Below are 23,781 nucleotides of genomic sequence, written 5' to 3'. Positions count from 1 at the left end.
ATTAGGGGCCGTCCATAAATGACGTCACGCAACTAGAGGGGGAGGGGGGGGTCAGACATTTGTGACGATGTGTGACGAGGGGGGGGAGGTTTGAGAAATGTGACGTCACATCAAAATGCGCAACTTTATAAACAACACGTTCTACTTAATTAAATAGACTTTTTAAGAAGTGTTTTCTCCGACATCAGAATGCAGCGCCACATTAAATTCGCACTACAATGACAATAGTTGAAAGCGATTTGAAGCATGTTTTATTTTCTAAATGGAAATGTTTTTTGGGGGGGGGGGGTGAGCAGAGCTTTGTGACGTCATTTATGAACGGCCCCTTGACGATAAATGTCACCGCGTTGCCGTCGACTAAAACTCCGTCCCAGGTTCCCACTCCTCGTCCGTCTTCAGCGGGCACGGGGAGGTGGTGGTGGGGGGGTGATGCGCCGTGCATCACACCACACCCCTTGTTTGCGTGGTGATTGTTGACGTCAAGGAGCGAGTGGGTGTGTGTGTGTCGTGCTATTATTTAGCACTCGTGGACCTAAGGAGCAGCAGCAGCAACAGCAACAACAACGCCACGACTCGCTGGCTTGGCTCGATGCGCACTCGAGACGAGCGTTCAGCAACGAGAATTGTCACAAATTCGCATTCACGGCGAGAGTGGGGTGGGTGGTTGGGGGTTGTTGCTGCTTCTTGCTTGAGCTGAACTGTAAATAAACGATAGAGGCAGACAGGGACACCCCCCCCCGCCCCCCCCCAAGAGGCTGTTTTATGAGACAGGCAAACATTTGACGGCGCTGTTCGGCCAAGGCGGCGAGTTTGAAAGCAGCAACTGTTTTCAAAGTTGTAATTGCCGCAACAACGCTACGCTTGCCTTGTTCGCGCACAACTGGTGTACGTGGGTACTGTCGGAGGGGTTGTCTAAGAGTGTAAGAAGTCCAGCAACTGTAGAGTTTAGTGAGCGAAGTTGAACGCGGTGGGACTGCTAAGGGACGCGAGTCGACGTGGATCCGTGAATCCAACCGCCGCTTGCGTAAAAGGAAGTCATTGGAGCATTACGCAGCGCACACAACAACAAGCACCGACGACAATCGCCCATACGCTACGCTACGTTAAGCACTACTCGATTCTGATGGCAGACAGACCTTCAACTAAGCGGAGTCGACGAGCCAATGGGCACATGGACACAGCGAAGATGGGGCATGATCGGATTCGACCGCACCACCACCATCACGATCACCATCATGAGCAGCAGCAGCAGCAGCAGCAGCCACAGGACGTGGACCTCAACTCACTTTTCCAGGCTTGCGACACCAACCACTCGGGGGACATCGATTACGATGAATTCTCCGACATCTGCAACGAGCTCCGGCTTCAGCCGGCTCAGACAGACGCGCTCTTCCGAGACCTGGACGCCGACAGCGACGGTGCCATCGACTTCCGCGAGTTCTCCCAGGGTTTCCGCTGCATCGCCGCGTCCCTGGGCCAGGGGAAGGGCGAGTCCGGGTCGCCCCGAGACCCCTGTAAGAGGCTCGAGCGTGCGCCGTCTTGCCTGGAGGACCCAGCGGCGTGGGACGACTTCGCGGACACACTGACCGGACTGCGCACGATGAGCGGGTCGGTGGAATTTTTTTTTTTCCTTGGCGTTTTAGAATTTCATTTGGCCCCGTGGCCCCATGTGCGCTCCGGGATGATGAGCACTGAGCCAGCAGCATAGCCAAGGGTCATTGGTAACAACGAATCTAAGCACAACTCGGTGCTCTGCCTCCACATATAAATTGAAATGTGTATTAATTTTGGTTCATAGGCCAATTTTTTGTTTTTGGCCTGAATTCCACCAAAAAATATTCCAAGAGTTCAACGCTATTTGATTGAATGCCACTACTACTGGTTAAGTGATTTTGTGATATGTAACTACGGTGCTGCATATCACTTTTGATGCTGCACTGACTGGAACTACAGGGTGCTTAAAAAAATGTTAGCACTTCCGAGAATTTGCAACAATACCACGAGAAATGTGTCTCCGGGTTCTGGCGATCACGTGGAGAAGATTCCAGGCATGCGTTGACAATGATGGCGAACAAGTGGAGACTTTTTGACCTTTTGAAGCTATTAACATACATTTGTTATCATGTTACAGTCTTCATTTAAAGCTTTCGTGACTGCAGGGATTCATATTCTTGGTTCTTTCGGTAAAGTCACGTAGAAGGGAAACAATATTTTTTATTATTTTATTGTTTCCCTTCTACGTGACTTTACCAAAAGAACCAAGAATATGTTACAGTCTATTATCCGTTCTTTTATTCATGAAAAACGAAAGTTCCATAGAAGTGTTAAAACATTTTTGAAGCACCCTGTATATTTTCCAGAGGCAGCTCAGAATAGCCCATATGGAGGATATTTGGCCTACTCTTCTATGCTGATTAAGCATTTCGAAAGATGTGGCATTACCCACACTTTATCCCACATCATGTCACCTCTCTATGGACGAATTGCGGCGTACATATGTATACGACTGGGTGAACGGAGGCGGGAGCACTAAAACTGTCGTGTTCTTTGTTTTAAGTACCATACCGGCCGGGAGATCAAACTGGCATGCTCTGGACTACAAATGAAGTTTGCAAACCATGTCACCACGGCAGCATCACTTGTGGATGATAGAATGATATAGTTTGTTGTTGCACGGTTGGCTACGTACGGTGCGAAAGAAGCCCAACATATATGTTGACGCTGTACTCTTGATACCACTCTGGGCAATGGCATGCTATTTGCCTGGTGTTGTAGTGTTTGATAGTATTTGTGTGCTCTTCTTTATGATGGTTACGTATGCCACCACGGAAGATAGGGTACCTAATGCACTAGTGGAGAAAATACATAAAAGAGAATCTCTCCAGCGTGCGACTGTGGCCAAGAACGCCAGACCATGGACGATGCCTCAAATATGAACTTGAAGGCGGCATTTGGAGCTGTAATTTAGCCATTGAATGGTTAAATCGCTTGCAACTGAGTTGTATTTGGCCAAATCCACCATCCAATTTCGTGCTGCCTTTTGGGACACTTCTGAGAGGTTTTGGCGATTTATTTGCTTTGGGTCAGAAAACCCTACTCGCAAAATAACAATGTCAGATTCAGAAATGTTAAATTACTCCCCGAATTAAGTAACATATGTTAAATGTTTAGTCAGTATGGGTCACTGTGAAAATTAACAAAATGCGGAATATTGGAATTTTAAACACGTAATTGTATATTCATACTTATTTACATACAATTAATATACAAATATGGGCACAATCTGACTAAAATATAAATCTGGAAACCACGCAAAAGTGATCTGTCAGTACACGGACATAGTAAAGCAAACATCACACCACACTTGGTAATTTTCCCACGATCAACAAAACAAATAAAAGATCCTTAAAAATAGATATATGGGCAGCTCTTGGACAGATGGCAGCACTCGTTACGAGTTAATATAACACTTAGGACAGATTTAACATTTCAATTCACTGCTGGAATTTATTTATTAATTGGATAGATGCAGCATGGATTACAACCGTTTGCTTGTTGCACTTGGGGATTTGAAGGCAATTTTCCAGATTGTCTTTTCAGACTTTACAGATGATTGATCAAGATAGTCGCCACTTTCCATAATTTAAATGTTTTTACTCCGCTTAAAGTTGCTGCAGTTGATCATCATGATTATATAATTCTCGTTTTGCTCGTGAAATGGATAATACAGTACATCTGAAACAGCTGCAAGAAACGGCCTCCGCAAAATGTCCAATGCATGCGCTTGCACGGACAGCGTAATATAATAATAATGATGCTCATCAGCCCATTGTCTATGCACTGCTGGACGAGGGCTTGCTCACCTCGTTCCCATCCATCTCACTCCTCCTGCTCAAGGAACTGATATCATCATCCCATCTCCACGCAGCGGTCGTCCTACTGCATGCCTTAACTCTTTTGGTAGTCTCTCCGTCAGCAGCCGAGTCAAATCGGGGGGCGGGGGGGGGACTTCATCCCATCTCGTGATGTGCCCTGCCCAAACCTATTTACTTTTCTTAATTGTAGTCCTGATGTCTCTGATTTGTGTCCCCCCCCCCTCCCCCCACTGATCCATGAACAGCCTCACAGCATGGAGGGGAGGCGGAGGGTAAGGCGGAGGGGGCTATGCCCCCTGCTGAAGGATCAGCCCTCCTACTAAATTATTAGAGTCAAGCAATGATCACAAATGTAGTAGGCGATGTGCGTGGCAGCCATTCCCTCGCTAGACACAGGGGAATGCGAGCCGGGAGCGGAATGTGCGTTGATATGTGAAATCAGCGGTCGTGTCGTTGCTCATCCTGCACAGCGTTTGTTTAACGCTGGCTGTGCCCCCCCCCCTCCCCACACTGAGCTTTGGCATGACCCCCAATTGAAATAAGGTCACAATACACGTATGGATCCACGGTTCCCTTCATCTGTCGCTTAGTGTAACACTGCCAGGGTTGAAACTAGCGGTGTACATGAACAATTCCAAAGTGCATGCCTCACCCTCGCAATGTGTGCACTGCGTGTTTGTTGGACTTCTTACGCGCCGTACGTAGCCGACAAAGATAGGTGTGGGAATCGCAGCATGTGCTCATGGACGTCGCGTGGTTTTACGATGGGTTTAACACACGTACAGGGCACGGACGTTTTTTTTTATAGGCTTCGTGAAACGCGTGCATGTTTCTAGAAAAAAAAGGGGTGCGGTGGGCATTTCCCATGAGCTTGGAGGCTAACAGCCCTGGTCGCTAGGTTCCACCCGAGGTAACATTGCTAGGAGGGGTTACAAGAGAGAGAAATTACCAGGCAAAGTCCAAAAGATAGTGGCTGTAGTGTGGTGGGGGTGTAGAGGGTGGGAAGGCGGTGACTGTAGTGTGGTGCGGGTGTAGAGGGTGGGAAGACGGTGGCTGTAGTGTGGTGCGGGTGTAGAGGGTGGCACGGCGGTGGCTGTAGTGTGGTGGGGGTGTAGAGGGTGGGAAGGCGGTGGCTGTAGTGTAGTGGGGGTGTAGAGGGTGGCACGGCGGTGGCTGTAGCGTGGTGGGGGTGTAGAGGGTGGGAAGGCGGTGGCTGTAGCGTAGTGGGGGTGTAGAGGCTGGGAAGGCGGTGGCTGTGTAGTGTGGTGGGGGTGTAGAGGCTGGGAAGGCGGTGGCTGTAGTGTGGTGGGGGTGTAGAGGGTGGGTAGGCGGTGGCTGTAGCGTGGTGGGGGTGTAGAGGGTGGGAAGGCGGTGGCTGTAGTGTGGTGGGGGTGTAGAGGGTGGGAAGGCGGTGGCTGTAGCGTGGTGGGGGTGTAGAGGGTGGGAAGGTGGTGGCTGTAGCGTGGTGGGGGTGTAGAGGGTGGGAAGGCGGTGGCTGTAGCGTGGTGGGGGTGTAAAGTCAGGGACAGCCTCACATATCGGCAAAATGTCCTCAGAATACCTTGAATGATGTCCAGTGGAATGGAATATTATTATATAATGTCAACGTCGGTTTCATCTCTAAAGCAGTATATATACATTAGGGGCAGCCAAATGTGTTGAGACATTTCCAATTTTAAGCGTAAGGCCTCATCTTTATATGCTCACTCTCTCGTCCGCTCATTCTACGGAGGTCGTTTTCAACCTTCAGCGATTTCTCTGGCAGGTTTTTTTTCCTTCCAGTTCTCACGATCGTAGCATCCCTCCTCCGTGTCTCTCCGTTTCCTCCGCCCCTCCAGTATTTTCCCAATAATCTTCTTCACTCCATCATCCAACCATCTCGTCTCAGTTCGACCTCGAGTTCGTTTCCCTTTCAATTCTTCCTTCATGACCACTTACTCCAGATTGTCACCGTCTGTTCTCGTTCCATGTCCAAACTGCAGAGTAGTAACGCGTGCACCCTCTTGTCAATTCCCTACAACAGCTCGGTGAAGGTTCGGAGCATAGAAGTACAGCAGCACATCGGTGAACTTTTCCGCACTGTGACCTGCTACTCACACATTCGTACAACAGTGTATTGGAACGTTTGTGCGTCCAATACGGTACAATCCGTTCTCCTATAACGCAGTCGTTGTGGTTCCTGAAGAACACCGCTTTGTGAAAAAATCGTGTTTATAATAAATACCATAGGGTGAAAGCACAGTCCGCGATAACGCGTGAGATGCGTACGCAGGCTGTACAAAGACTGAGGCGCGTGGAGAGCATCTGGAAGCATCCAGCAGCATCCCGCCTTGTGCGACGCTGCGCCGTGGCAGCCGTACAACCAACCGCTTGCTCCTACTCGCGCGGCATAGTTCTATTCGCTCAATCGCGTGATGTCCAATTCACATCCGCGTCGTAAAAAAACTGTGTTCCATAATTACATGAATCGCGTTATTACCAAACCGCGTTATGCAAATACGCATTGTAGGAGAACAGACTGTGTACTTTAATTCCCAGTGATACCAATGTGTTGCCCCCTTGCTATTTACAAGTGCAACAGCACAGCAGGAGAGAAACGCTCCAAACAATAACGCTGTCACTGGGTGTGGGTGAGATAGGATGGTGTGAGCAGAGCCTTTGTTGACTCACGGACACCGTAAATGGATAACATCGTGGTGTGAAGTTGGAAGGAGTCATGCAGGAGCTGATGATGTGTTGTTAGCCGCTGCTGTAATTATGGTGACGGTGAAGGAATGCTCGCAGACCAAAAGTGCTTTTCGATGTGTTGCGCCGAATGTGTACAGATGTTTCACCGGAAGACGCTGGCACACAAATTGCTTAGTTAAGGGGAAATGCATTTTATGGAATTGGTCAGCGTTACCTCTTTACGGAATGAGAAATTCTGCTGCCCTCTACTGATAATATTTAGCAATTTAACGACGCAACTTAAAGGTCACTCCAAACCAGTCCTTGTGTTCCCCCCACCCCCCTGTACGGGCACAGCTTTCTGCGATCTCCAACCATCAGGTGCGTGTAGTGTGCATTGGCTTAATTTGACTACAAAAGAGATTGGTAACCGCAGAAATCTCAACCATGGTAGTAGGGTGGAGTCTTGAGTACTGGAGTGGATAAGGGGCCGTCCGTAAATGACGTCACGCACCTGGGGGGGGGGGGGGGTTCAGACATTTGTGACGATGTGTGACGAGGGGGGGGGTTTGAGAAATGTGACGTCACATCAAAATGCGCAACTTTAAATAAATACAGACAACACGTTCTACTTAATTAAATAGACATTTTAATAAATGTTTTCTCCTGCAACATCAGAGTGCAGCGGCACATTAAATACGCACTGCAATGACAATAGTTTAAAGGGATTTGAAGCATGTTTTTTTGGGGGGGGGTCAGAGCTTTGTGACGTCATATTTGAGGGGGGGGTCTGACTTTTTGTGACGACGAGGGTGTGGGGGTGGGTCAAAAATCGTCCAAAAACCGCGTGACGTCATTTATGCCCCCCAATAACCCGCTTTGTTCCTCTTGCTTTTGTTTAAAAAAAAAAACAAAAAACTAAAAAAATGTTGCAGCCAGGACAACATCGCCGAGCTCTACCAGCAGATCGTGGCCACCTCGGACGCCGACCTCCTGCAGAGCTACGAGCGCGTCGTGCGCGACCTGCTCGGAGCCGTCGAGAGGCAGGGCGCCGAGACGGAGCGCGTCGCGGCGATCCTCAAGCGGTACGACACCCGGCGCGCGACGTCTGCCGCTTGCCTGGGTCCAACGTCGATGCCTGGCATGCCCGAGCCGGGCAGGGAAGGGCGCTTGCGATTTCGATGAAAGCCGAGCAAAACGCTTGGGGACAACCAGAAATTGTGAACATGGGTAGGCATTCACCAGATATCATCTTGAATTTGGATCGTAAGAAACATTAAAGAGACAATTAATATGAACAAATTGATTCATCTCCTTGGATACCTATCTTGTCTGCAGCTCCGTTCTCTCATTTCGCTCTGTGTTTATTTTATTTGCGCTCTGCCGCTGCATTTATATCTCATCTGGAAGCTCTCTTCTGTCATCTGATAGCCCCGTAGGTGTCCGCTGTACATTTCGTCATTTGTCTTGTGCCAATATGCTCAAGTAGCACACACACACACACAGATAGATATATCTGGCACCAATCTTCTTTATCCTCAAGCCATTCTCTGCGAGGTATTCCCTCTTTCCGGTTCCTTCCATTTTTTCCCCGAACAACACACTTTACATTTTCCTGTTGTTGTTCATCCTTCATACGTGTCCAAATAGTTTCCTTCTCATCGCTGCCTGCATCAGATCTTCTTCTCGTGTGCATCACACCTCGATATTTTGTCCACATGTCTCTCATCTCTCTCACAGTCCTTTCTCGTGTTTATATCTCATCTGTAATATCACTGAGGATTTTCTAAATTCTAGATTTGAAGCTTTCGTGACTGCAAGGATTCATACTCTTTGTTTTTTTCGGTAAAATCACGTAGGTACAAAAAAAGAATGAAATAAATGTAGTTTTCATTTTATTAATTTTTTAACCTACGTGACTTTACCGAGAAAAGCAAAGGGGAAAAGCAAAGGGCAAGATTTTATAAATGTTAAGGTGAGGGGGGGGGGTCCCAAAGTAATTCCGCTTCTTGTCCCCAAAGGGCAGGCGACGCCACAAGTGGCTGGATCACGTAGATTGGCGAAACTCTCGAACTCCGCCGGGCTGCAATGTGGCCAGGGAAAGTCGGTGCGGAGAGCGGGTTCATGAACCCATCTGTGCAGACTTTCGAGTGTAATTCCCTACGTGGGTCTGCTCGCGAGAGCCTGTTTTCACGCCGCTTGAAATGCCTCTTAAAAAGCAACGTGGCCAACCGGTCCGAGTGCAGCATCCTCTAGAAAAAAATATACTTTTAAGACACAATTACAGTATTAAAGTGTTGTCAAATAAAAGCGCCAAAAGACGTTGGCTTAGGAAATGTACCTCTAAAACATAATGTGTTTTTAAGTTATGTTGCTCTCCAGGCAAGTCAGTAAAATGATGTACATGACGTGAATAAATGAACGAGTAATAACAGCTTGTGCTGTTCCAGCAGTGAGCGATGGGAGTAGCGGAAGGAACAGCCGTCACTTTAATGACTGCTTGGGCCTTCAGTGAATATCCAATCATTCACCGTCACAAAACCTGGAACAATGCCACAGCTCTGTATTCAACATTTAAACAACGTGTTCCTAATCGGCCAGGTCCCTGTGATCATTTTGATACATCGCTTAGACAATCTGAATGCAAATGCTTTTGATCATTGTCTTACACCTAAAATAATTTATATCTTGATTCTCTTAATTAATTACAGCCATTCTAAGTCCACCAATGGATCAAGGCTTCCCCATATCATTGTTAGTTATGGGCTATTTTCTGTCATACGTCACCATGCTACTCGGTTAGTTGCAGGTTGGTGAAGGGAAGGGAGGACATGACCAGTTCACATATCACTTGCCACTGATGTTAGCCTTTGCCAGGAATCAAACGCAAGTCGCTAGGTTCATAGTGCAGCGCGCTAACACTGCTTCCCGGTATCTTATATACTGGGAAGCTATAAAACGTTCAACTGATGTACAGTTTAAGGGTTTATATTTCACATGGAAACATATATAAATGATTTTCACTGTTTTGTTTCCCTATATCTGCTTTTGTATTTTCTTTTGTATCCCAGTTCTCCTTTGAGACTCGTGGTCTTATTGAGCTATTGCCTGGTTTTGCAAAAAGATTGTGTGTGTTTATATATACTGTATGTCTGAACGTATGTGTGTGTGTATATATACTGTATGTCTGAACGTATGTGTGTGTGCATGTATGGGTGTATGAGGGGAGTGGTAGTGCAGCGCGCTGCGCTACAAACCCGGCGACCCGAGTTCGATTCCCGCTCACGGCCAACACCGGTGACGATTATCTGAACCGGTCCTGGGCCTCCCCCGAGGTTGACTCTGCCTCAAATGAGCACCTGGAGTGGTGTGTGAACATCACCACTGGGGAGACAAAGGTGGCTGGGTGTGGTGTCAGATACCCACCTGGTGTGCCGTGCCAGCCTTAATAGGTGCTCGCCGACAGAACTTGCCCCAACAGTCGGTCAAAGGCTACATGGGGGATCTTTGTCTTTTGTGTGTATGGGATGGTGCAGCTCACAGGAGCAGGTGGCGGAACGGCTGGGGGAGATGGAGGATGAGATGGAGCAGCGACTTGAGGCGCACGGACAGAAGATCCGCAAAGAGGTAAGACCGTGGTGCTTTCAGCGCGCGGCCTTGCCGTGCCACCCTCGTGTCACCGGGCTAAGTTCGACAGCTTCGAGAGGTGACCGAGTGGGCCGGGTGGCTCGGAGATCAACGGGCTGAGCTAGTATCACTGAGATCCTGGGTTTGAATACAAATTTCAGCCTACCAACTAACGGTCAAATCGCATTGTCAAGTGTGGTGAGTTGATGGCCTCAACCTGGTCACCCCATTGGCTTGCTTGCACAAAAAAAAAACACACAGACTTCGTTGAGAGACCCACAGACTGAGTTCAGGGTGCTAAGCTGGTATCGCTGAGATCCTGGGTTTGAATCTGGTTTTAGCCACCCGTGATTATAACATTTGTTCTCAAGCACAGCGAGTTGAGTGCCCCAGCTTGATCACTAAATGAATGCACAATGAACAACAACAACAAAAAACCCAATCATATTAAATGTAGTTTTGCTCTTAATTTTGATAAAATCTGGCTTTGAAAATGTAACATCTTGCTTCGATTGTCATGCGATGAACATTTCACTCTCCCTAGCAGGTGTGTGTGAAATTGATGACCCCCTAGCATAGATAAGAGGTTTTGTGATCATTGCTTCCACAGGCCATTCTCAAACATGGAGTAATTGAGCCCCCCAGTTCGTAAAATGACGGCACCAACTCGCGATCTGCAGATGGTGGTTTCATTTTCCAGTGCCCCGAGTTTATGCGCACATATTTACATTTTTGAAGGGGTTGTCCATTCCTAACGGGTAACCGTTCACGTTCGAATTTAAGATTAACATCGTTCACCTAAAAACAATCTTAAAATGACACTTAGTTCAGGGGCCCCATGGTGTTTATCCTGCAGTCTCCTACAACTATTACTCGCTCATCTCTCTCTGGCCTCTCAATCTCTCTGCTACTAAGAAGGGCCAACGGCCCGAAACTTCGCCCGTCAGCGTCGTCGTTCCGTTTTGAGGGTGGTGTCGTTGACGAGCGTGTCGGGGGTGTTTGTCTGTGTCGGCCAGGAGCGCGCACGTGCCGAGCACGTGATCGGTGACCTGAAACGGCACTACGAGGGTGAAGCCACTGACTTGAAGCTGGCAATCAAGAAGCTCAAGCAGGTGCACAGATTGATAAACCCGCGAGCTAAGGCAATGTATTCCCCCACCCTTTAAAATAGAAGAGGCCATAAACAAATCCCACCGCGTGTGTCTGTTCGTATGATGTTTCTCACGTGTGCCGTTCTGGCCTTAATAGATGCTCACCAACAGCACGTGCTCCAACAGTCTGTTACGGCTATACGGGGCATCTTTGCCTTTGATGCTTCTTACAGCAGCACTTTAAAGCGGGATGCTGTTACCTGTCTGCAAGTTATTTGGGAGAGGAAAACCCTTAAATAATGTACGATTGATTTACAGCATTGAACTGTATACGTTAAATATGTGTAGAATATGTAAATGTAATGGCAGGAGAGTGGTGGTGTAGTGGTGAGTCAACCACGCCGCAAACCTGATGAGAGCCGTTCAAGTTGTGACCGCGGCCGACCGTCATTCGCGAGTGATATCTTTGCTATCTTTCGCAACTTTTGGTCAGTATCAAAATAATGAAAAATATACGAATTTGCTCGTACCCTTTCTGGCAATAAAAACAGGTGTTAAGATGCCTATGTTATCAGACCCTGTTTGTGTGAATGTTTGGCCACAAGTACGTGTGGTTAATGCAGACTTGATGCCTTGCAATAGGCAGCTATTTGGTTTCGAAGCTCTCGTGACTGCAGGAATTACTCTTTGGTTCTTTCGGTAAAGTCACGTGGAAAATCAAATCAAATAATAATAGAATACGACGTTTCGGTTGCAGCACAAGCAACCATCATCAGGTAAGTATGAATGATGAAACACAGACACGGAAACAAACAGGCAGACACATGAAGAGAGAAGGTTTGTCTTGGTGTGTGTCTCACTCGGTGTGTCTTTGTGTGTCTCTCTATCTCTGCATGTGTGTCTGACTGTGTTGTTTCCGTGTCTGTGTTTAATCATTCATTCTTACCTGATGATGGTTGCTTGTTTTGCAACCGAAACGTCGTATTCTATTATTTCATTTTATTTTCTACGTGACTTTACCGAAAGAACCAAAGAGCTATTTGGTGTTTGAACATCTTAACACACCTGTTTTATTGCCAGAAAGGGTAAATCATATTCCATGGGGAGGCTTCCCCTCCATTCAGTCATGGTTTTGCAGGAGGCTATTTTAATAATTATTGTAAACATAATTCTGTATGTTCACACAACTGAGGTCTCCAAAAACACAAAGGCCACCATGATGTATGTATGTGTATATAGAAACGTGTTAATACATTCATAATATAGTTTTTTTTAGATAGCGTAAATATGAAATCCATTAAACCCGCCACCACCAGACACAGCCAATTAGTGAAGTTTGTCACGTAAACAAAACATGCCAATTCGTTACTAGCTCAACATACCGGTATGCACTGCTGGAAAATTTTGAATCCAGTTGGCTTAGAGGCAAAGTGAGTAAACCCACAACATTTACATTTCGAGGACTCAAAAACATTCCAACGAATTGGCATATTTTGTTTGCGTGACAAACTTTTCCATTTGGCTGTGTCGGTTGGTGGCGGGGTTTAACGACACGTTTATATTTATGCAATCTAACCCAAAAAAAACCTTCTTGTGGATAATATTGGGCACGAAAGCCTACTACGTGTTTAAAATGTTAATGCGCATGTATTTCCTGTGCTATTTTGCAGTTAGAAAACATTGCCAGGAGTACCGATTCGGCAGAGGACGTGATGGAACTGAAGAGGCGAATGGGCGAGGTCACTCTCGTGAGTCGCCCTTGGCCTTCCGCGTGTGTGATTCACACACACTGAACGTTAACCGTGGAAAGTAAAGACCTGTGGGGTCAGCTTCGAGGGTCACAGCGCTGGGGCCAGCATCGTCGAGAAACCTGGGCTCAAGTTCAGGCAGTGGCCTCTGATGAGACCGGGTCCTCAAAGTGCAGTAAGTTGGTGGTCTCAGCCCCGCTCGCCAATGACTGCCTAATGACGCCCCGATTGTAACATTGGTTATTTACCTAATTTGGCTGAATTACAGCGCTGACAATTAAAATATATGAGAAAAAAAACTCAGGCCATCTGTCATCACGCAGCATCTCCAAATAGTTTATTAAAATATCGCTTTAACTGTCATGATAAAGCGGACAATATATTTCTTTCACACATCTGTGCCTCCACGTAAAAATAAAAATATATAACTATTTTTTTTGTATCCAACCCATCTGCCCAACGGCCTTCCTTGAGTGCATTTCTTCTCGGTGTTACGCCTCCAAGGAGATTTGCGCGGAAAAGTTCGAACCAAATGCGTGAAGCTAAAAAAAAGACGACCTGAAGGGATTCTTCTTCGGAAGACGCCTTGCGTGACCGAGGATCAAGCGCCGCTGAGAGATCCCTGAATGGATTCCTTCTCCCATCACATGGCGCTGAGAGCATGCCGGGGGGATAGCGTTGAGGGGAAGAGCAAATAATTTGAGGTGTGAAATCTAAACAAACCTTTTTGATAATGAAAACGTAAGCAACGATAATCACCTGTACAGGGTGCTTAAAAATGTTTTTTTTTTTACCACTTCTGAGAATTTGCAACAACACCACGAGAAGTGTGTCTCCGGGCTCTGGAGACCGCCTGCAGAAGATTCCAGGCCACGTGTTGACAACGGTGGCGAGCAAGTGGGGAGACTCTTTGGCTTTTTGAAGCGAGTAACATTACATTTGTTGTCAAGTTACGGTGCATTACCTGTTCGTTTTCCATTAAAAACGATAGCGCCATATAAGTGTTAACATTTTTGTAAGCGCCCTGTATATAACGTATATTAACATAGTAACACGTGCTGAGGTGTTTTACATAAATAGCATTGGTTTGCACGTCGGATAATGGGTGTATTCTTAGCTCTTTTGGTAAAGTCACGTTGAAGGGAAACAATAAAATAATAAAATATATATAAAACAATAAACAAATATTTTATTGTTTCCCTTCAACGTGACTTTACCGAAAGAGCTAAGAATATGAATTACTGCAGTCACGAAAGCTTTAAATAAAAAGGATAATAGGTGGTTTGTTTTCCTGCAGCATACATTCAATCTTTGAGACATTTGCTTCAAATATTTCCACGCAGCGGTATAAACAGGCACAGCACAGTTAGTCGGACGACAAGTTGTGTTTTGGTGGGGTAAAGTGTGGGTACTGCCACTTCTTCCAAGACGTCTGTCCAGCAGGGAGGTACAGGCCACATGCCCTCTCGAGAATGTTGTCTGGAAGTCGCTTCTCGTGGAGGCCCTCCTGCCAATAGTGACATGAACAAGAAGTTGCAAATTCTTGGTACCCAAGAATATGAATCCCCTGCAGTCACGAAAGCTTTAAATCGAAATGTAAGAAGTTGCGATGCTGCGCCTTTACCTTTTATATATTCCGATAACATGAACAAAACATTGTCTTTATGTAGCAGTGATGGTATTGTATACGATGTCATTCCCTCTTTAGGAAAATCAAAAGTTAAAGAAGAATCTTCTGGAGGCCCAGACCAACGTGTTGGTCATCCAGAGCGAGCTGGACTCCCTCAAGATGGAGATGACGAACCGGACGCTCACATTCGAACAGTAAATGGCATCAGAGCACCCAATGATCGTCATGGGCAGCACGGCAGCAACACTTGTGCCTCAAACCAAAAAGCACCTGAGTTTGATTCCCGGCTCAGGTGCATTTTTTGTTGATTAGCTGTTCTTAATCATCCGAGATGTTATCTGCCCCGCCTCCTACGCAGGAGTGCGTGGGATCGATCCCGACCCTGACGCCTGTATATTTGGAGTTTGCATGTGTCTCTCCCTGTGGTCGTGTGGATTTTTTCTCCGGGTTTCCCCTCCACATTTAGAAACATGCGATTTGAGTATTTGGCTGCTATAGATTCCTAGACGACTAAGCCACTTCAATGAACTATCATGTGTGGCTAGGTGGCTTCTGTAAAACAGCTATGTAACTCAGTGGGCCTTACCTGGTAAAATAAAAATAAATAGTTTGGTTTTATAGTCTTTATCATCATCATTGCAGGATTGGTCTCATAGCTCTATCTCCATAGTGGTCATTCTCTGGGTTGTGTTCGCCCCTATGGGTGCCGTTCCTCGACCAGTGTCGTTTGTTGGCTATCATTCCTCCTCATAATGTTACCGACTCGTGCTCATATATATGTACATTTTTGTATCGCTAAAAGTATTGAAATAAATACATCTTGATTCCGAACCCACATCCAAAACCATAAATGTGCATACTTTTCACATTCCAATGTGAACTATGTTATTAACTATAACATGACGAAAATATTATGTATTCAAATGCAAATATTAACTGAATTCGGTTCAGTTTCTGCACGCATATGAAAAAAAATATAAGACTGTCATCCGATTGGCTTTCAGATCAACTTTATCCAGCAGCAATTCTTTAAGCAAGCAAACTCTGGAAAACGTTTGATGTTCAGGGTCTTATCAGCAGAGTCAGACCAGTTTTAACCAATCCTGCAAGCTTACAAGATGTTATTGCCAACAGTGCTCTATATTAAATAATGGATTATCAGCGGGATAAAGATTAGATGGCAATTGATCTATCTTTAGGCTTTGCTGCTATCTGAAGTCTTGCATCACAATATGGATCTGGCAGGAGCCACGCTATGTAAGTGGTATTATGCGCCTTCTTTCCCCGAGTGTGTATCATACGCAAGGCAACAAATACCACATTCACCATTGGTATGCTCTCATTACCAACTGAGCGAGCGCTTTAGGGCTCACGCTTTCATTTGTCCTAGCGGCGCACGAAGCTTCACGCTGCCCTTTTACAGGTCACAGACTGGGTCGTGGAAACAGAGAGAGAGAGAGTTAAGAGCCCACCCTCCGACATTATCCTGCTGCGTGGGATTTTTTGAGTTAATTGCCTCTGCTGGAGGACACGTGCTAACTTTATCCCCCTTTTCACGGCTCGTCATAGCAGGGGCCCGCTTCTGACGGGGCCATCTGTGGCACACGCAGAGGTATGGCCTCGAGAGAGCTCCACTCTCTTCTTTTTCGTGCCTTTTTAATATCAGATATTTTTTTTGTTATCTGTCATTTCCAGGGAGCAGATGACAATTAAAGAGCTGGCGGAGGAGAGGATCGGGCTTCTTCGACAAATCGAAGTCCTCCAGTGAGAAACCGCCCATTACCGCGCGCGCTCCTGCCTCGCGCAATGTCGATGCTGGAAATGGCATTTATGGAATGGTGTGATCAACCCTGAACACATTTTCCCTCTCCCAGGGCAACGAACCGGAAAATTCAAGACAGCAACGATGGCATGAGGTCCGTGGTGGAAAGCAGCTTTTCGTCCCAAAGAAGATCAGCTTCCAATGTAAGGTTTTTGATGTTGAATAAAACAAAAATCTTTATCCAATTTATAATATGCCAGTTGGCAATATAAATTAGTTCTAACGGTTAAAACAAACGCCTCGCACAATGCCTGAGCAACGCTAGTTTCGCTTGAAACAATTGATCTCTCTTTCGACTTAAAATTACATAAAAAATAATAACTTGTGACAAAAATATTGCACTGCTGGAAAATGTTGAATCCAGTTGGCTTAGAGGCAAAGTGAGGGGCTCGCAATGAGAATGTTCAGTTCAAATCCTAGATGAGGGTTGACCCAGCCCATCATCCCTCTGGGATTGATAAAATGACGATACAATTGACTTCACCACTTTGTAGGGAAGTCAACACTAGTTTTCCTTTGGGGTGCCATTGTGGTGAGATGTTAACTCCCTTGCCTGGTAAGGAGTGATGACTGCGTTTAGTTTATTTCCACGTGATAAGCCACTTCGTTGGGCTATCATCTGTGGCCATGTCACTTACAAAAGATAAAAATAAATTACTTTCGCGTTTTAGTTTAGGCTCTCCGCCAGCACAGGAATGTGGAATTTCCACCACTGGCTTCAGGGTTGTAAACAGATGAGCTCTCCCTCAATGCTCACTTGAGCAGGACATCACTTGGGTTGTGTGTGTGTGTGTATGATGGGAAGCGATAGTGTCGCGGTAAGCACGCTGCGCCACGAACCCGGCAGCACGAGTTTGATTCCAACTCACGGCCAACACCAGTGACGATTATCTGAACCAGTCCTGGTCCTCCCCTAGGTCGACTCAGCCTCAAATTAGTACCTGGTGCATTGTGTAAAGACATCACCACTGGGGAGACAAAGGCGGTCGGGCGTGGTGTTGGCCGCCCTCCCCCCCTCGCGTGCCGTGCCGGACCTTCATAGGTGCTGCTCGCTCACGGCACTTGCCCCCAGCAGTCTGTTAAGGCTACACGTGGCGGGGGGGGATCTTTATCTTTGTTTTTGTGTGCGGCAGCACTCGACGCCCCCACCTCATGCGACGGCCTTCCAGAGCACGCCGCTCTTGCCCAGCCAGCACAGCCCCCGGCGATCACCGCAGCCGTACGACAGCAGGTGAGGCCATTCGCTCGAGCGGGGCGTTCGCGACGGCCGCGTCTCTCGGTGTGTGTGCAATTCAGAATGGGAATCTTGATTTTCTACCGCAGGGGGAATCCGATGAGCTGCGAAGCTCTCTTTTTTTTCCACAGATGTTCGAGTAAGGGGCGGGTGAAAACCAGAACGTTACAACGACAAACAACGCAAGCACTCGATCGGAGCGCAAAGTATAGGAAGGGTAAACAAATAGCTTGAAAATGTATACACAAATAAAAGTTTACAATTGCTTTTATATTACCAGGTAAAGCCAGCCCCATGAGCTGTTAGCTTCTTTTTCAGAAGCGACCTGGCCACAAATGGTAGCTCAATGCAAGTGGCTTATCGCGTGGCAATTTATAGCAGCGGTGGCCGCAATTAACCCAGAGGCCCGAATTTATGTGCCTGTTGCACCCGGGTCTGCAATGTCAGAGCCGGTTCTGGGCACCCCCCCCCCCCGCCCTCCTTTACCGGTGAGCATGGTGAAAGATGGTACACCAAAGCCTTGTGCCTCATTTCTGCATGTGCGTTCATCCAGCACTGGATTGACAAAGGGGGCTGCCAATTATTATTTGTGTAATAACAATGACTAGAAGCAAATAAATAAATGTCTTTCTCGGCCTCGGCACAGGTGTGCGGTAAGAGTTTGGATTCAGAGTACAAAGCGTACAAAGGCAACTGCGTCGCGAGGCCCGGCACAAAAGAGTGCGGTTGTGCTTGACTAAATTCAACCCCTGACGCCCGTCGTCCATCACGCCCATATTGGAACGACGAAACGAAATCCACCCGGACCCCCATGGGTTGTCGTCACGTGGACTACGCAACAACAACAACAACAAAAGAAAAATAACCGGCGCGCTGACCCCGACGAACGCTCCTGCAACCCCCCCCCCCCAAGGTCCCCGCGCTTCCCCTCGCCGCTGGAGCACGAGGCGGACTCGCTGGCGCTGTGCGACCCCATGCTGCGCCCGCGGCGGGCGAGCGTGTGCGGCGAGACGGAGAGCCTGGGCGCCGTCAGCTGGTCGGACAGCGGCCTCTCGACGCAGCAGGAAGACGCGCGCTACGACGCCGACAGCGACGCCGGAACGGACGGGGAGGAGGGCGGCGCGCGGGCCCGCGAGGCGGCCGCCACGAGGAGGCGCGTTGCCGCCGACGTCGGCGGCAGCTTCGTCGACGCCGGGCACTCGTCCGACGCCGATGTGAGTGCCGCTCGTCTGCATGGCATGTTGTGAGGGTGGCACGGGTTGGCGCCCAGTACGTGCCACGTGGAAAGAGCACTACAGGATAGTACATTTCTCCACAAATCTGGCTGTCGCCTGATGAAGCTAGTTGTAATTACTGGCGAAACGTCGTACTCAGTTTGTAAATGTTGTGGCTTGGCCTCTCCAACACACCGGTGTCGGGTGGTGGCGGGTTTTAACGACACATTTATATATTTACACGATCTAACCCAAAAACCTCTATTTACGGAGGCTAGTACATGTGGGGACCCTGCACGAGAGAAAGTTCCACGGACCTGGCAGACTTTAATAAGTGGCTGCCGTCATGCCCCGCGGCCGCAGCGGAGCGACCGAGTGTGCGGGTTGGGGAGACTGCCCACGAGGCCCACGGCTGGAGAGCCCCATGGGTCGGAGGAGCCCAGGAGCCGGGCCACGTGGAGAGGTGGGGGGAGGGTTGTAGGGGCTGTGGTGGGAACCTGCACGAGGTGCTCCACTTTGTTCCTCGCGCCAGGGCCCATGCCAGCCATGCTGCAACGTGGCTCGGCGATTTATAAAAGAAGGATCATCAATTGTAAATTTATGGACATGTAATGTGAATGTGAGCCAAACACATCTCTGAAAATGTTCATTGCCTGCCTCTTTTGTTTCCCTTAAGTGTCCAAAGGGTTCAATATTGCTATGTTAAATGCACAATATATATGTGTACACACACAAGATTCCCCCATATAGCTTTAACAGACTTTTGGGGCAAATGCTGTTAGTGAGCACCTATCAAGGCTGAGACGGCACACGAGGAGGTGAGTGGCCAACACCATGCCCAAATTGCAATATTTAGATGCTACAGCAGCTCCTCATATGAGGCTGATACGACCTAGGGGAGGCCCAAGACCGGTTCAGATAATCGTCACTGGTGTTGGCCATGAGTGAGAATTGAACTCGGGTCACCGGGTTCGTAGCCCAGCGCGCTAACTGCGACGCACGGACACAAACATATGTTGACAATTTTAAAGTGTGATATTTTTCACGCATTTACCTCTTACAGGTTATAAATTACATCCGTTGAATTGGATTGTTAATACAGTGTGGATTTGATTTGTTTCCCTTTCATGGTATACCTTTCAACACCACATTTAATTAACAATATTTGTTACAAACATATATAAAACAGCTCTTCTTGAAATCTATTATAATTGTAAATATACGGTGTATAGTACAGGGTTCTTCAAAACAATGTTAGCACTTCAGAGAATTTGTAACAACACCACATGGCACGTGCTGCCACCTCCGGGCTCTGGAGACCACCTGGAGAAGATTCCAGGCCACACGTTGACAACGATGGCGAGCAAGTGGGAGACTCTTGAGTTTTTGAAGCTATTAACATTACATGTGTTATCATGTTAGAGTGTATTATCCCTTGTTTTTTTCCATTAAAAACGATAGTTCCATATGAGTGTTAAAAACATTTTTGAAGCACCCTGTATGTTCGTTCGTCATCTGTAAGTGACCTGGAACAATACGGCAATACATACTATTACGTGGCTTGTAAGGTAAAAGATCAATGTGCGGCCCAGCATTTAAATGTTTTAATTCCCACTGCTGCTGCAAGAGCCTCCAACAGAGGGAGCTCTAGAGAGCCGCTCGACCAGGGTATTTGGCCTCCTCTTCCCACACTGACCAGACGGCCTGCCGATCGACTCGCTGTGCTGTACCCCTTCGTACTGCTGGGTGTGCAGGTTAGGGAGATTTAAGAAACTCGTAGCATAGTTTCAACTGCCGCGTCAGGAGGTTGAACCGGAGAACTCTGAATTGCAAGTCCAGTGCTCTCCACATTGTGTATGTATGTATGTTGAACTTCTTTCGCACTGTACGTAGTCAACCGGGCACAAAGAGCAGTTTAAAAATAATAATTACAATTAAGGCAGCATGCCTACATTGCACGTATGATCAACATTCAGCATGAACCGAAATTGAACATTCATAACCTAAAACAGAAAACAAAATTAGAGCTTACACCTGCACTCTCAGATCTAGGCCAAGTGAACCCCGGCACGCAATCCATAATGTCAGCAGATTGCTTCATTTCTCAAAGCGGGGTATATTTTCTTTTATTATCATAAACTCATCAATCTTTTTTTCCCCCACCCCAGTGCCATAAGCACAATGAGTTCTCAAAGTGCGTGCGGGGCACTCTGCGCAGACAATAAAAGCGGAACAAAATGCGTGCGTGCGCGCGGTGCAATACAAAGTGCAGAGAGCACTCGGTGCTCGAGCAAAGGGCACGGAAATTAATGAAGCGCGCGGCTCCATCGCAGGCACCCGAGCTTGTCGAGGACCCGCCCGCGACGGCGAAGGCCGCGGCCCTATCACACGGCGAGTGGGCCCCATCGGCGCCGGTCAACCGCAGCGGCTCCAACGCCTCGTCCCGCCGCTTCATCCCAGCGTTCCGCAAACGGGTACCCCCCCCCCTCCCTCCCCCCTCCCCCCCCCCCCCCCGATGCTCCTTTTACACTGGCGCATCCTGAGCCGCGTTCCCGGAGCCATGCCAAGCCAGGCGCTCATAAATGAGTTTTCAATCTGAATGATTTTAAAGGGCATAGTTTTAGTGGCTTCCTAATATCGGATGGAAGAACATTCCAGACGGCCGCAGAAGCGCATCTGAAAGTGCGCGATGCAGTGACAATCTTTGTTCGATGGCGGGCCACAAGCCGCTGCTGTGAGGATGACCGGAAAGAGTCTCACGTGGGTGATGCGGCGACGGACCATTCTCGCGGTGCTACTGAACGACGTCAGGCTCGCTGAACGTGTCATCAGGCCCCGACCCTGGCCCTGCCTGGTCCCGTGGTAGATTCATAACGGCTGGCGAGGCCAGCTGGGGTCACCGTTTGGTTACTGCTCAGCACGGAAGATAGCCAACGGAAGGCGATCTGTGCCGTGCGAACACTGCACCATATCAGCTCGGAGGTGCCAGTGGGAAGAGGGGTTGAATTGCATCCATTTAAGGCTGGGCTGAGCCACGATGATATTTTCCAGGTCAGCTGGTCCTGGAGTTGGACCATGGTGCACATGGCCCAATTTAACTAATTTTCTGGCTGATTGGAGTTGAGCGTTTTATGTTGGGCTGAATTTGTGGTGGCCCAACTCCAGACATGGATGACCGTACACATTCCTGGTTGCCTAGTAGCCCAGTACAGCGCCGTGTTTCAATTCGTATTATATTAGAAAAAGCTTGCTCGCTGGATTCCTGTCTGGATGACGTCACTCGCATCCCGCAGCGTGGACCCAGGTTTGTGTTTCTTGTTGAGGTCGTGCCTCTACTGGATGTAACAGTACAGAGAAGGCGAGGGGCATTTTGAAAAAGTGTGGTTCTATATATTTGCTGGCTGGCTGACTGGGAGCGACGAACGGTCAAGTTCAAAGGGATGTGCGGGTTGCGGGTTTATTAATAAATAAATATAAACATCTCTCCAGGAACTTCAGATCGGATTAAACTTCATTATGTTGCCTGGTTTTTAGCAACTGAACTGTAGAGCTGTAGGTACATTCGACAAGTTTTACATATTCTTGGTTCTTTCGGTAAAGTCACGTAGAAGGGAAACAAAATTATAAAAATATAAAACAATAAAATTCTCACGACGTTTCGACTGCAACACAAGCAATCATCATCAGGTGTGAAAACCACAACAAGAAAATTTGAAAAAAGTTGCTGTGGTTTTCACACCTGATGATTGCTTGTGTTGCAGTCGAAACGTCGTGATAATTTTATTGTTTTATATTTTTATTATTTTATTGTTTCCCTTCTACGGGACTTTACCGAAAGAACCAAGAATATGAATCCCTGCAGTCACGAAAGATTTAAATCAAAAGTTTTACATAATTTAATTTGTCTGCAATCTGTGGGCGTCTATTTTGTTCCCTTTTAATGATATTCAAAATCCAGTCTGATGGCACTTGTATTTTCAGACATGTTCTGCAGGGGGCGTTGCATTAATGTAGATTGTAAACCCAATTATTAACAAGCACGTACCCCAAAATCACTGGGGTTTTTGTTTATTGTTGCAGAATTTTTTTCGATATTACAGTTTTTATGGTTGAATTATTATTATAAAGAGTGACAAAATAATAACACGCCTCTGCTCTCTTTGCACGTGGTGTTTGTGTATTCGTGTGTGTGTGTGTTTTGCTGCTCAAATGTTATGGCTTAATTACAGATGCTTTTTATAGGGCGCTGCTCGGGGAGAGGGGCTAACGAGCGTGTTTTTGTTTTGGCTCCTTGACTGTGTCAGCAAGAGAGCTCCCAGAGGGCAGGAGCTCCCTCCCACTCAGACCGTGTCTACAAGCTTGTCTTGGCTGGAGATGCCGCAGTTGGCAAGTCCAGCTTCCTGCTACGCCTCTGCAGGAACGAATTTAGGAAGGACACGATCGCTACTCTGGGTCAGCCAAACACAATCATCGCACAGCCGAAATAAGAAAACACTCGTACAGTATTTCACACATCGGGCTTCATTTATCGCTATCGTACGAAGCACTGCTCGGCTCGCTTGTTGTTGGGGATGATCATCATAAGGCACTGCCACTAGAAAGCAAGATACGCCCTTTCACAATAATTCTACATTGTTGCACTTAGTATTCCTGCAATCCTGTGAACACGTTCATAAATAATGAGAACAATCTAGGGCGAGGTGAGATGCGGCATGCCAAAATAATTCCCAGAACAGCATTCTCAACTCTTCCGACTGAACTGAAACATTGTATATATAGGGCTTGATTTAAGCTGGAGCTGTCTGGGGCTAAGCTCCAGAAATATTTTGCTGCTTCCCCCCCCTCTCCCACCCACTGTGGCAGTGTCCCAGAA

General features: G+C 47.4%; 1 protein-coding gene across 1 annotated transcript in view; it reads left to right on the top strand.

Annotated features, from left to right (window-relative positions):
• The first annotated feature begins 300 nt into the window (after positions 1 to 300).
• RASEF (RAS and EF-hand domain containing) overlaps positions 301 to 23,781 on the top strand; it is a 32,504-nt gene continuing 9,023 nt past the window's right edge. The window contains exons 1-12 of the mRNA XM_032953454.2: positions 301 to 1,608; positions 7,478 to 7,627; positions 10,079 to 10,169; positions 11,186 to 11,281; positions 12,931 to 13,008; positions 14,717 to 14,832; positions 16,334 to 16,402; positions 16,513 to 16,603; positions 17,594 to 17,691; positions 18,608 to 18,908; positions 21,242 to 21,382; positions 23,213 to 23,360. Of these exons, the coding sequence (XP_032809345.1) occupies positions 1,124 to 1,608; positions 7,478 to 7,627; positions 10,079 to 10,169; positions 11,186 to 11,281; positions 12,931 to 13,008; positions 14,717 to 14,832; positions 16,334 to 16,402; positions 16,513 to 16,603; positions 17,594 to 17,691; positions 18,608 to 18,908; positions 21,242 to 21,382; positions 23,213 to 23,360 (1,864 nt within the window). The 5' untranslated portion in view covers positions 301 to 1,123. The remainder of the gene's footprint in view (positions 1,609 to 7,477; positions 7,628 to 10,078; positions 10,170 to 11,185; positions 11,282 to 12,930; positions 13,009 to 14,716; positions 14,833 to 16,333; positions 16,403 to 16,512; positions 16,604 to 17,593; positions 17,692 to 18,607; positions 18,909 to 21,241; positions 21,383 to 23,212; positions 23,361 to 23,781) is intronic.

The sequence above is a fragment of the Petromyzon marinus genome, chromosome 13 (assembly GCF_048934315.1).
Source record: "Petromyzon marinus isolate PM22_M1 ecotype Great Lakes invasive population chromosome 13, UKy_Petmar_22M1.pri1.0, whole genome shotgun sequence".
NCBI lineage: Eukaryota > Metazoa > Chordata > Hyperoartia > Petromyzontiformes > Petromyzontidae > Petromyzon > Petromyzon marinus.
This window is presented reverse-complemented; position numbering and strand designations above follow the sequence as displayed.